General features: G+C 33.0%; 1 protein-coding gene across 3 annotated transcripts in view; it reads right to left on the reverse strand.

Annotated features, from left to right (window-relative positions):
- Positions 1 to 2,149: 2,149 nt before the first annotated feature.
- The window catches only part of LOC126903529 (discoidin domain-containing receptor tyrosine kinase B-like), a 119,055-nt gene continuing 108,210 nt past the window's right edge, over positions 2,150 to 12,994 (reverse strand). For 2 of the 3 annotated variants that reach the window (XM_050681714.1, XM_050681713.1), the window contains 11 exons: positions 11,443 to 11,613; positions 10,140 to 10,270; positions 9,181 to 9,388; positions 6,305 to 6,424; positions 5,414 to 5,836; positions 4,969 to 5,153; positions 4,709 to 4,864; positions 4,483 to 4,592; positions 4,090 to 4,275; positions 3,781 to 4,015; positions 2,150 to 2,872 (listed from right to left, as the gene is read on the reverse strand). In XM_050681714.1, coding sequence (XP_050537671.1) covers positions 2,573 to 2,872; positions 3,781 to 4,015; positions 4,090 to 4,275; positions 4,483 to 4,592; positions 4,709 to 4,864; positions 4,969 to 5,153; positions 5,414 to 5,836; positions 6,305 to 6,424; positions 9,181 to 9,388; positions 10,140 to 10,270; positions 11,443 to 11,613 — 2,225 coding nt within the window. In that variant the 3' untranslated portion in view covers positions 2,150 to 2,572. The remainder of the gene's footprint in view (positions 2,873 to 3,780; positions 4,016 to 4,089; positions 4,276 to 4,482; positions 4,593 to 4,708; positions 4,865 to 4,968; positions 5,154 to 5,413; positions 5,837 to 6,304; positions 6,425 to 9,180; positions 9,389 to 10,139; positions 10,271 to 11,442; positions 11,614 to 12,994) is intronic. The other variant, XM_050681715.1, reaches the window with a different exon arrangement.

The raw sequence follows: 12,994 nt of genomic DNA on the forward strand, positions 1-12,994 counted from the left end.
AAGAGACTCGCCAATCCGGAAATTGAAAAAAATATATACTTGTTAAAATGTATGCGTTTGTATTATATAAGTAGAATGTAAATATTTTTCTATTTCGGTCGAAATGTTAAATAGACCATGTGCTATAAATTCTTTGGACATATTAAATGTATTATCCATATATAGGTATTTTTTTAAGTAAAAAATATTATAGGCCAAAAAGTGTTGGAGATTGATTGTCTCTTAGCAACGTGGGCAATTGATTATATACCCTCCATGTAATAGTAATATTATTTACACACCATTTCATGACACCCTTTGTCGAGTACCATTTTTCATATTTTGTCGCATTTTAGCGACACAAAATAAATTTATACGTTTACAGGAAAAAAAAAACGACAACGTAACAAAATAAAAAAATAATAACTGAACGTTTGTTCAAAGGAATTTGATGTTAAAGTATGATTAGGACAAACATATTAAATATCTTTATGATATGCGCTTTTAAAAAATATATCTAAGTAATTTTATCACACTCATCTTAAGATAAAAATAATATGTACAAAAAAAAAAAGTGTTTTAAATTTTTTAATGAGAACCGTTTATAATAATATAACATAATTTACATAACATGTACAGGAGCGATTTAGAGGAATACATTCCATATAAATTTTGTCCGTAAACAATTACATAAAACCACTTGAAAAAAATCTTGTAAAATAATTTATTTTGAGTTTAGACAGTATCCCCTCCAGGAATGGAATAGTAAGATCGCCTCCGAACAAGTAATTGCACAATAACCGATTAGTATGACTCAAATGAGTAATATTTCACAATAGTTTTATACGATTTATTGCATTTTACACGAGCTCAATTATTCATAACTTGAGCTTAAAACGTATGAACAATATTTTTGTAAAACTAAAAATTGAAGTAAATCGAACTATAAATAAATAAAAATAATTGTTGGATTATTTACAATGGGTGAAATGAATTGATTGAAAAGTTAGGTCGTGAATACCAACAAACGAAGCATATCATTAATCTCTAAAAATAGGGGAAAGGGAGCGAATGGAACCTTAAAAGTAATTTACACGAATGTGCCACACAGGCGCTTTATTCGTTCGACTCTAAATGGAAAGACTTCGGAGTGAGTTTATTCAAATTGAACACGTTTATAATATAAATGTTATTTTTTCCACACATCGTTATTACATTTATTCGACATAATGTAGAGTAAGATGTTTGAAGTGTTTTCTCATAAGAATTATTAAAACATAAAGTCGAATAAATTAACAATATAGTGAAGGAAATATTAGAATAAAATGTAAAAAGAAGTAACTGTACACATACACTTCAACATCGTGTATCACACGATTTCGCAGAATTTTTTCAACGTCTATGAACTATATGATTCTTTTATGCGCATTGTACAGTCGAGTGGTATAAAAAATACCTCTCGGCTGTAATCTTCTATCGTTTTATGTCTTCATCTAACCAATAACGCTAAAAGTAGCTATCTAAAATTTATTGTTGGTCAGTCATTTGCACCGCAGTTTTGTTCACTCAGACATATCTAAAAGAGTTATTTTTTTCATATAAACTCGGTTCGAAACCTAGTCAATTGAAACATTATTATGGTTGAATAAAAATTAGAGCTATTTATTCTTTTTACATATTACCATACTTTCGACGTGTTTATTAATTTTCAAATAACAATTTGGTACGACGCGAACATTTTGTCACTTAGAATGCGACGCTTTTTATACAACAGTCAAAGTTATGTACACACACGAACGCACACACACACACACACAAACAAACGACGTTTTAATTTCGAGTTAATTAACGTATAATAAAAATAAACAATTTACCTAAATGTTATGTACAACCTTACTGACTAAAAGAAAATACTCGAGTTAAATTGAAAAACCCTTTGAAGAATCATTTTCCATTTCATAAAGTAATTTAATACCGAACGTAGCGTGTAAGTTATTCGCACGCATGTTTATTGTGCTGGAAAGTATGGATTTGAATTTGGAAGACATTTCGTGAGTGCGCGTATAAAGTAAAACGTTATGACTAAGTATAATATATTACTGAGAAATGAAACAAAATTCGAGAAACGTAAAGTCAGAGAGAGAGAGAGAGAGATAGAAAGAGNTAAAACGTTATGACTAAGTATAATATATTACTGAGAAATGAAACAAAATTCGAGAAACGTAAAGTCAGAGAGAGAGAGAGAGAAAAAAAGAGACGAACATCGCACAGAAACGGATACCTTACAATGTTAAGTCGCGATTCGTATGGCGATATAACAATATTAAATATCATAGGAGATAGGTGTAAAAAAATATTTTTCGAAAGTACAATTTGACACGGAGCAAGCGTTTAATTTTTAAACAGCTTTCCCTACGGTATACAAACGTGAAATTTTAATGTTCATCAGAAGCGTTCCATACACTGACAGTGTCCGGGCGCGTCTTGACGTCTCATCAATTATTTCTTGTTACGGCGTTTGTCCGGAAGAGGCGAAACAATAGTACTCCGAGTAAAGTGTATTACCTTTTTTTATCCGCGTTCACATACCGTCCTATATCACCGGGACGTAGCCCAGGTTTTTACGCTGCAGAAACAAATGAATTTCGGAAAACGTCGGTCGGTCCGCATCGTTTCGCTTCCAACACTCAGCCATTAGCTCGTACATCTCCCGCGGGCAGCTCGGAGGTGGTTCTGCGTATCGATATTTGCCGTTAGCCAAGTACATGTGGTTAGTGTTTTCTACCACTTGTTCGTTGGTCAACTCTGCTAACGGCTGATCACTGCAGAACATCAATATCTCCCATAACGTGACAGCAAACGACCAAACGTCACTTTTCGACGTATATTTACCCTAAACGGAAAAAAAAAAAACATTCAAAACGAACACCCGTCAAAACTATCTATCAGCAACAAGTTGTATGAAAGCCAACGTGAACACTATTAATCAAACTTGTTTTAATGTGCGGAATTGTAAAAATAAATCCACGGGGGCGCATAGAAATTAGAGTAAAAAAACTTTGGCCGCCATTAATCATTTGCTCTATTGATAAATTAGATGCCATCGAATCATTTAATCGCGTACGGATTAATTTATTTCAAAAAGAAATGGTTTATATTTTTGGAATAAGATTTTCCGCGCTCAATTATTTTTACAAAACCATGACGAATGGAAAGACACAATACTACAATTATTTATACAGTTGACAATTGTTGCCTATTGTATTAACCAAGTATGAAATAGTGTTAATAATTAAACACAAAAAAATTGAAATATCTGTGTCAGAAATCGCAAGTACCTTTGTAAAACTATAGCAATTTTTTAGAGTAGGCCTTAATACCCAGTTTTGTACGCAATAAATGTCTAAATTTATTGTTCGTTACAAATGTTAATGGGTTCGATAAGATTAATGTAACGACCATGTGTTAAAATATATTAATTACGTTTTCATTTTACACTATTCAATGTAAAACGCAATTAATATAAACGGTGTTCTTCGAGTTTTAGCCTTTAGAAAGAAAATTGTATTTAATTGAAGTAACCGTTTTATTAAAAGAGAAATAAAATTACAAACGAATAACAGTTTTAAACAACAGTTAAAAGTTCTTTATGCGAAGTATTTGAATTCCGACTAAAGTAAAGCAGGGAAAATATTACTCGATATTAAATAAGATCTAATCTATTTCAAAAGATATTTTTATACCGATGTTTATTATTAAAAAAAAAATAATAAAATTCATGCCAACAGAACTGTATCTTACCAATAGTAAACTTTCCCAGGACATCCATCTAATTGGTAATCTTGATTTAGTGTCACTAACATAGTAATCGGCATCGAATTGACTGCAGTAAATAGCGTGATCGGATATTTTTAATGAATAATTCTTGCCGACCATACAGTTTCTTGCCGCCAAGTCTCTATGAACGATTCCTTTGCCTTCCAAGTGCTTCATACCCGAGGCGATTTGGGTGGCAAAGTACAGCAAACAGCCATAGCTAATTATACAAGATAAGTTTTAAACGAATAAAATACATTTGTTAAACGAACGTGCGGTGCAAAGAATACTGACTTGATCGTGGGAAGACTTTCGGTGGATTCGGTGGTTTGGAGTTTTAGGAAAGTCGGCAAATCTCCATATTCGCAGTATTCTTGGATGATACACAATGGCTCGTCGGGACCGCACACGCCCACGATTCGAGCGACGTTGGGATCCCGAACGGTGTACAAGCATTTCGTTTCTCTCATCACCTCTTGTCTAAAACACGGTAGTGTAGTTTTACTTTTGGTATTTCGGTCAGTCGTGAAGTTACGCGCAAGCAAAACGTACGGTCGAAGTATCTGTTGACTTGCAACCGTAAAGATTGTACACAGATCGGAATAATAGGTTTGGGGGATTAGGCCGCGCGGAAAATTCACAGTAATGCAACAAGTTAGCGTTTAGATAAGAAAAGTTGTTTTTTACTTGTTTTGTTCCCCGCAACCTCGCCGCAGTGATTTGACGATCACTCGTTTCTTATGGAATGTCGACGTAGCATTGTATTCAGGGATTCCGTCCGTTTCGCATAAGTGGATCTATGGCATTGACAGTTGTTTAATAAAATATCTCCACGCATTCCAATCACGTACGCCGCGTTCTCGGCGAAGACGGATTGGCGCGATGAGGATGAAAATATTATGTGTACGCTTACCATTCCGAAAACGCCCTCGCCCAGTTTTTCGATCACTCGCAGCCTGCTCCTAGACACCTCGTACAACGACGTTTGGCTGCACTCGTCCTGTTTGTCTTCGGGCAATTTCATGCTGGTGAATTTGCCAGGAGTAAAATGCTGCTCTTTTCGTTCGGTCTAAAAAAACAACAACACGACCCAAGGGTTAAAAACGTCACCGACGACAAACGGACGCAGCTGTCGAAACTGCGGCGGCGACGTTATGACTGCGGTTTACGTACTTTGATTATATCGATGGCGGCGTAGTAGTTATGCAGATTGGCCGGAAGCGATTTGTTGAGCTGCTCGGACTGCAGTAGCGGCGGAGGCTTCGAGTTCGGAGGCGGAGGCGGTTGGTTGAGGGTGTACATGGACGGAGACGAGTATTTGACTTCGTCCTGACCGAAACTACCAACACTCGTGAAGTCTACACACAATGAAAACACGAATTAATGGACGAACGTGCCAATATTGTTTATTATAACCCTTTGTAATGTTTATTGACAAAATCACAATGAGTATACAATTGGAAAATGCGACGACGTCGTTTTGTCGTATAAAGCAAATTAATTCGAGGATACGTAAATATGACGGGGTTTGTACAATCAACGAGGCCTTTTAACTATTGTGAATTCGTCGTCTGTACAATTATTTCGAAAAACAAATAAAACGTGTTTTTGCTCTTACTGTACTGACCCGTGTAATCGCTACTCTTGCTCGTGGTCATCGCGGCCATTTCTTTTTTAAACAAAAACGTGGTTGGAGCATAATCGTAGTTTTTGGACGGTAGCCGCTTGTAGGGTTCGTGGTAAACAGAGGAGTTGTCACTGTCCTCGGACTCGTGGCTCACTTGATTGCCGCCTACTATTGTGTTGCGCCCGTACAGTGACGACGACCCCATTGTTTTCGATATGTTCAGGTGTTTCATGTTAATCGACTGTTGTTTGGGCGCACCCAGAGTGGCTTGCTTGAACTGGAGTAGAGCTACCTTTTGCCGGCCTCGTTTTAGCGCCAGTACTACAGCCACGCAAGCGACTAGGAGTACAGTCATGGCGAGTGCACCAGTTATTAGACCTACATACGTCTGGGTGCTGTTGCCCGGGCTAGGACCTGTTGGTCGTACGAACAAAAATATGAAATTATTAATGAATTTGTTGGAAAAAAAAAAAATGGTAAAAATACGAAAATACGAAAATAATAATAATAAAAATAAAACCCGTTTAAACAATACCGTTGCAGTGCGTGGGTTTAAATATAATGTATTCCAGAGCAGTAGAATTTTCATAACCGACGGACGACCCACACAAAGGAAAACACTCAAATGGTTCTCCACCGCCCAGTACTAATAATATTAACTCAAAAGGCAATCAACTCGAGTATTTATTTATTTCCCTTTTTATATTATTAAAATTAAACGCATCCCCTCGTATCGTCTTGAAGACACGCCCACTACCGCTCACCCCCATACGTTACGTTTGCTGTGTACCGCCGCCGCGACCGTTGAAAACATGATGAAATAAAGACACGGTTAGTGGGCACTGTAATCGAAAAGCGAAAAAAAAAAAAAAATGTCTTTACCAGTGGTAACTTCTTTTCTGGTCTGTGTGGATTCACCGCTCTGCCGGAGCTCGTACCCGGTTTCCTTTTGCATGTAGTACTGCGACAACAGCTGCTCGGTGATGTTGGCCGCTACCAACTCTGGAAATTACAGCAACAACAATACATCTGCATTAAGTATCTGTAGTATGCACACCATTAAAACGCTGCAGTTTTGGTCCGCGTAAATATACATTCCGTTCCACCGTGTAATGTGCACGCATACTACACCGGTTTAGTCGGAATATATTACGTTTTGCGTTACGTCACTGAGTATTACACAACGGTGTAAACTTTAATTATTGGGTCTCCCTGTGGTCATTGTGTAAGGGGACAAGAATTCACGTGTTAATGGAATGTTCTCATTAAAGGAAACTGGGGCTTAAAGTACGCTCGTTGTTTGGCCGCACCTGGTTTCGCGAAAACATAAATTTCAAGTTTTGCTGGGACAAAGGAAAAAGTAAATAATTAGGAAAACTTTTAAGTCTCGCGCAGTAATAGTATTGACTAATGGATATCTTAATTAACGAGAAACGTGTTCCGTTTTAGTGCTGGCGCGTCCGAGACGGAAAAAAAGTATAAAAGTTTACTCTAAAGTAACGAGTTTTCGATTTTTTTCCTCTTTCGGTAGAAAATATTTTTGATTAGTTACATAAATGTCAACGGTCAATATTGATGATACTTTTGTTTACTAAACGTCATAAAATATCTAACTGATGAACAGAAAGTTTGAAACAAAGTAAATTTCGGTTAACTCTCAGTGTGATTAGTCCAGAAACTTATATACACGTACTAGTACCCAACCCGCGTATAGGTTATAATTGAATTGTTAAGGACTTGACACACTGCAGGTTTCCCTAAGATCCATTTAGTTTTATACTTTGAAAGTATGAGTTGATTTGACACATTTTTATGTCGTAATAAGTTATCATTACATATTCGGCGTTTTTATTCGAAAACACCCTAAGAATCTCCCATTTACTATTGTCGTCATATTATAAGTTCTTTTTAACTATAATAATACTTTTTGGAATGTTTATAATATCGGATTTAGGATAGAAGAAATAATTCAACTATAATGCAATAAATAATCTTTTGGTATTATTTATTGTACAACACACCACAACCTCGGTTTCCAAAAGTACAAAAAAAATGTCAACCATCAGTAATGTCTTCTCTATGAAAAAGTACAAGTACATTAATCATTTAATGCAATATTTTGCGTATAGTGTTTCGCGAGAATTATACTCGTTTATCATTAAAATGTGTCTTTAGTACTTGCGTAATGATGTTCAAGGATAAGGAGACGTCTAAAGTTTTATGGCGTACAGTATATTAGTTAACTTGGAAGCCACTGCGGTAAGTATCAATAATTTTGAGTAATGTTTTTAACATGAGCAGTGGCAAACATATTCTACTATAACAGTAATTAAATGTTCTCGTAAAATAATAACACTGTAACCGTAAAGTGTTCTGCGTACCTATAAATAATTGTAGACAGCTCGTGTTGTTGTGATTAGACCCTCAATGATAATAAAACAGCTCAGCAGTCGTTAAAATCTAACCTATCCAAACAAGTTGTGAATAATTTATTAAAGACAAAACTTATTTTACTTACCGTATCTAGTTTGCACTAGAATACTTTTTGAATGGCAAAAAAATCTATCTGATAGAGAACGTTTCGATCCCATCTGGAAACCGCACTAGTATCTTTAAAGTAAAATACCTCTCAGATTGTACATATTACATTTTGACTACAGCAAAGACTACAAGAAATGAAAGTGTGCAATAGACATAGAGGACGTAAATGTAATATGTACTGATATCGTTCTATAAGTGATGTGATGACATGTGCTCTTTCATGAGAGATGTATTGTAATAATAATGTCGATCTCGATAGCGACCGACCGGAAATTTGAAGGTTTTTTCGGGCGTCGATATTACGACAGTACAAAACATTTAAACCGGATTTGAATTTTTTTATTTTCGATTTAAATAAAACGGGATTTGTGATTACCATCAGCAGTAGAAAAACTAATATATTTTTTTTCAAAATTCGTCGTTCACGCCAACATGTTTTAGGGTTTACTAACAATAGCAACTTTAGTTTACATGTAATATCAAATAAAGATATTTTTTTTTAGTTGTAGTCGGTTAAAAAATATATGCAATATTTAGTAGAGTCTTGCATTCATTCGAGACGTATTTCTGTAGGCACCGATTTTCTGTTAAAAACAATGGAAATATCAAAAGAGTAAATATTTGTTATTGTCGGTTGCTTATATGGAATCAGTAAAGGTTTGTAAAAGTAGTTTAGTCCTTCAGCAAAAATACCTTCTACAGAGCAATCATTACCTAGTTGTAATAATCCCAACGTTTCTCTCGGCGTTTCAATAGAACTTTAGAAGTTTGCAGACGTGTGTTTAGTACAAGTAAAGAGATATCGGCGTGGTAAAATATCACGCGTCACATATAAACGAAAGTGTTTTTCACTTAAACTTAATAAAAGTTCCCGAGAGTGTTTCAGTTAGGTTCCGTGGATTCTCCTATCCATTTCTTCTATCGGTACTTTACTTATGAATTATAATCTACTTCACTAAATACCAAACGAATAAAGATAAATTAACATTTTCACAGATTGCGTGCAGTCTTAGTCGATCGAGAGACGATTTTTGTTTTCAACAAAGGAAACCCGAATTGGAAGACTTCCAGTTCGTGAATACTAAGTATTGTCGAATACTACTAGTTTTAGTGTTATCTTTATTTTTATAACGCGGTTGGGGGGGGGGATACTCCGAGTACACTTGTACTTGGAAAATTTCAATTAAACGAGCTCGCGCGACATTTGTTAAACTTACCGGACTCGAACGAAACTTCGCTGATGAGTATCCATCGTGCAGAGAAATAAAGACATATCTTGATATACCTTCCTACTCTATTCTTCAGATTGATGGTTATGTTCACAGCGGTGTCCTTAATAGCTTCAGTCTTAGTGCTCAGCTTTATCGGCCACTCTTGCCATTTGTCGCCGTCTAAGCTGACGTAAATCAACGCCGTACTAAACACCTGGATAGAAGACGTAAAAAATGTATCTCGTTAAAAAAACAATCTCGAGTCACATGCATTATAGTTTTCATTTAGATAAGCGTGTAAAATGTAAGATATTTGGATTTATCATGAATGTTAACGTATTTATTTTACACGGAGTTAAATAATTATGTCTACATTTAGTACATAAATTTGATAATCTATAGCGTGTAGAAGTTTTTTTTTTTGTAAACAGCTAGAAAACTCAGTTTATGATCTCACATTATTATTTATACTTTTATATTGAACCGCTTTGTGGGTTAGAAATGTTTACTGTTCAACGAGATTATATTTGTAATGTGTATACATTAAAATACTCCGATAAAAGGTTAATTGACTTTAAATGTAAAATGTATTGGATATGTGGTATAAAGGTTCTATAAACCCCAAACTCATTCACTTTAAGTACTCTGTTCTTAAGAGACACGAAACAATAAAGTATTGTATATGACCTAATTTAGCGCTCATAAAACATTAACGTGAAAATTGTTTCATTTTGAATTGAACTAGTATTGTACATTTTACAATAATATAAAATACATTTTAGATTTTTATTGTTTTCGATTGATTAATATGATCTATGTTGCACTTTATTTAGTAGTACGTCTCCGGGGTAATTTGAATTTATTAAAAGCTCGCGTATGCATTTTACACGAGTCAATAAAAATATAGATTAAATAAATGACACAAAAGATGAAATTGTGTCGTGCTATTGATGTTATATACTTGCCTTTACGTCTCTGGTAGGTATATGACTGGTATGTATTTTGACTTCTTTGAACATTCGGAATCCATTACATTCAAACACCAATTCAAGTCTATTACCCGTTGAATCGTTTGACCATCCGACCCATCTTTTACCTGTAATTCAAATACAATTATGGCTATTAAAAATTGCTAATAATGCTACAATTATAATGATAAAAACTATGTTTTTAATAAAACAGGTTTGTCTGTAAAATCGCCTACAAATCAAATATTATATTAAATGTAAAATACTTTTAATTGAAAATTTTGTTTTGTTACGAAAATTATTAAATATATAAACGTAATATTAAGTTCTGTAATATAAATAAATGATTGAAGGGCTAAATTTGTTTTATTGTTTTTAGCTGTAGTCTCAGTTTTAGAAAGAGTACTTGAATTGATTTTGCCATACCGTTATAGAAAAGTCAGGCATTGTTGTAAAAAAATTCTGATTCGTTCATGAGAAAAATTTCTGGAGATAAATTGTTAACTTTAAAGTGGAGCTCGACCCTTATACTATTGGATTACTTTGATTCAAATAAAGTTGAAATTGTTTTAAATATAATTTGAAACGTTTATTTCCATTTTATTATTAATTGAAATACAATTATGCGTAAAAGTATAAAATAGTGCTAAGCTTAGCATATATTTTTAATTGAAATATATGATGGTTATAGTTCAACATTAATAATTTTTTGTGAAAAATAACTTTAATTAAAAACATTATTGAAATCATATGTTTATAAAAAAAAAATGTATTAAAAACTTCATTATTAAGTTTGAGATGTTATTTTTTTTTTGTGTAATTTTGTTATTTTTCCATGTGAATTCTACAACAAATAATTTATCTTTCATAATTATTATGTAAGATAATTTGAGTAAATTTAAGTTTTTTGTTTCTATTGATAATTAATTTTTTTATAATTATATTAACATTTTCGAAAGATGTAAAAAAATTTGCGAGTTTTAACAACTTTAAAAGATTTCTGTTTGTAGTTTTAACTAACAATCATAATACCGAAAAAATATTTAGGATACCAAGTTGGTTACTATTAACAATTTGTGAGATCATTAAATAGACACCAGTCATTTATTATAATAAACCACGAAATAATTTTTGTTAGAATTCCAAAACCAAATCCTAAGATTTTCATACTGTTTTCCGTGTTCTCAGATTAGTAGTAGTGAAACATAGAACTGGTATAATAATAACTAAGTAAAAAAACCTTTGACAATCGCATGTTTTCTTCCAAAGTTTACTTTGTATCGGATTAATGGTTACTTACTTAGTGACTTATGGAGTTGCAAATCGGATTGTAAAAAGTCATCAGCTCCATACAAGCCGTCTGTTAACATTCCTAATCCACCAGTCATATAATTTCTTCCAAGATCTCCGTCATAACTTACATCTTCAAATTCGGTATCAGCTCTTGGAGCCATGTAATTGATTATACTCTCTGTAATATAAATTATTTTCATATAAAAATGTAAAAAATAATTAAAACATATACATATATAAGGTGGTTTTTTTAACGCTAACCACTCAGTTTCACTTAAAATATTTTTTTAGCCTTTGTTAGTTACATATGTATCAATTTACTCGTGATCAAATATTCTTAATGTCCATCCCTTGTGTAATATAGGGGTGTCAACATTATTTTTTTAAAAGGAAACTTACATATGTAACTAATAGAATAGGAAAAAATCTAATTAAGAAAATAACTGGTCAACAACAAATTTTGGACTAGTGCTTCAGAAGATATTCACAATTTCGTAACTCGGTGAGGGGAGTAGAGTGGCCAAGAAATGAATAATGATAAATATAGCAAAATCCTCGCTTCACGTCAAGTCTATATTTTAAAAAGCTAATAACTTCCAAAGTATTTGACTAAGTTGCTATTGACCAGTAATTTTCTATTTTATAAACAGTTAAATATATATGTTGCCATTAAAAAAAATAAAATTGACACCCTTATGTATTATAAGGGGTGGACCTAAACATGATTTAATAAATGATAAATAGAGATACATGTATATTAGGGTGTCCCTTATTTATAAAATTAAAAAATTACAAAGTGCCACCCCCTAGAATTATTCGAATACATGTAAAAATAAATTAGAACGAAATTTGGAGACAATTGATCAACTCTAAGACGTGCCCCAAGGGGGTTAAAAATAACTCCCCAAGGGTGATTTTTTAGTTTTTTATGTCTATCTCAAAAACTTTAGCTTTTGCGAAAAAGTTTATTGGACCTTTTTTGTAGGTATATAATTTTTCTATAAAAAGTATATATAAAAAAATTTTCGAAAAGTTCTTATTTAGCCCTAAAAAAATAAAAACGTATATGTTCTATTCTTGCCGTTAAAACTGTTAATTTATAATTCGTTCATTATAAAAACATAAAAAAAATTCATTTAACCGTTGTTTTAAATTTAATTTTCTATACATTTTTAAATCGACATTTTTTCTATTATTTACTATTCAAAACCTACAATTTTTTTTAATTTTAATTAAAAAAAATACATCAGAGTAAAATTAATACCGTCTCAGTTTCACCATTGAAGCTAAAATAATGTTCACTTACAAATTTATATACAACTAGAAACTATATAAACTTGTAATAAAAATACATAATGAACGAATATTATTTAAATAATTAACTCTTTGATTGACAATTCAAATTGGCCACGAAACAAAAAAAATTTTCAAACAATAAATGGCCTTGGCCATCCAACGAGCATAATGGATTGGGCTAGGAATTTTAAAATAAATTCTATGTAAAGCCGTTTCACCAAAAAATATTATGACCAATTCTAAAAGTTCCTTATAGTCATCTC

The sequence above is a fragment of the Daktulosphaira vitifoliae genome, unplaced genomic scaffold (genome assembly GCF_025091365.1).
Source record: "Daktulosphaira vitifoliae isolate Bord-2020 unplaced genomic scaffold, ASM2509136v1 Scaffold_4, whole genome shotgun sequence".
Lineage (NCBI taxonomy): Eukaryota > Metazoa > Arthropoda > Insecta > Hemiptera > Phylloxeridae > Daktulosphaira > Daktulosphaira vitifoliae.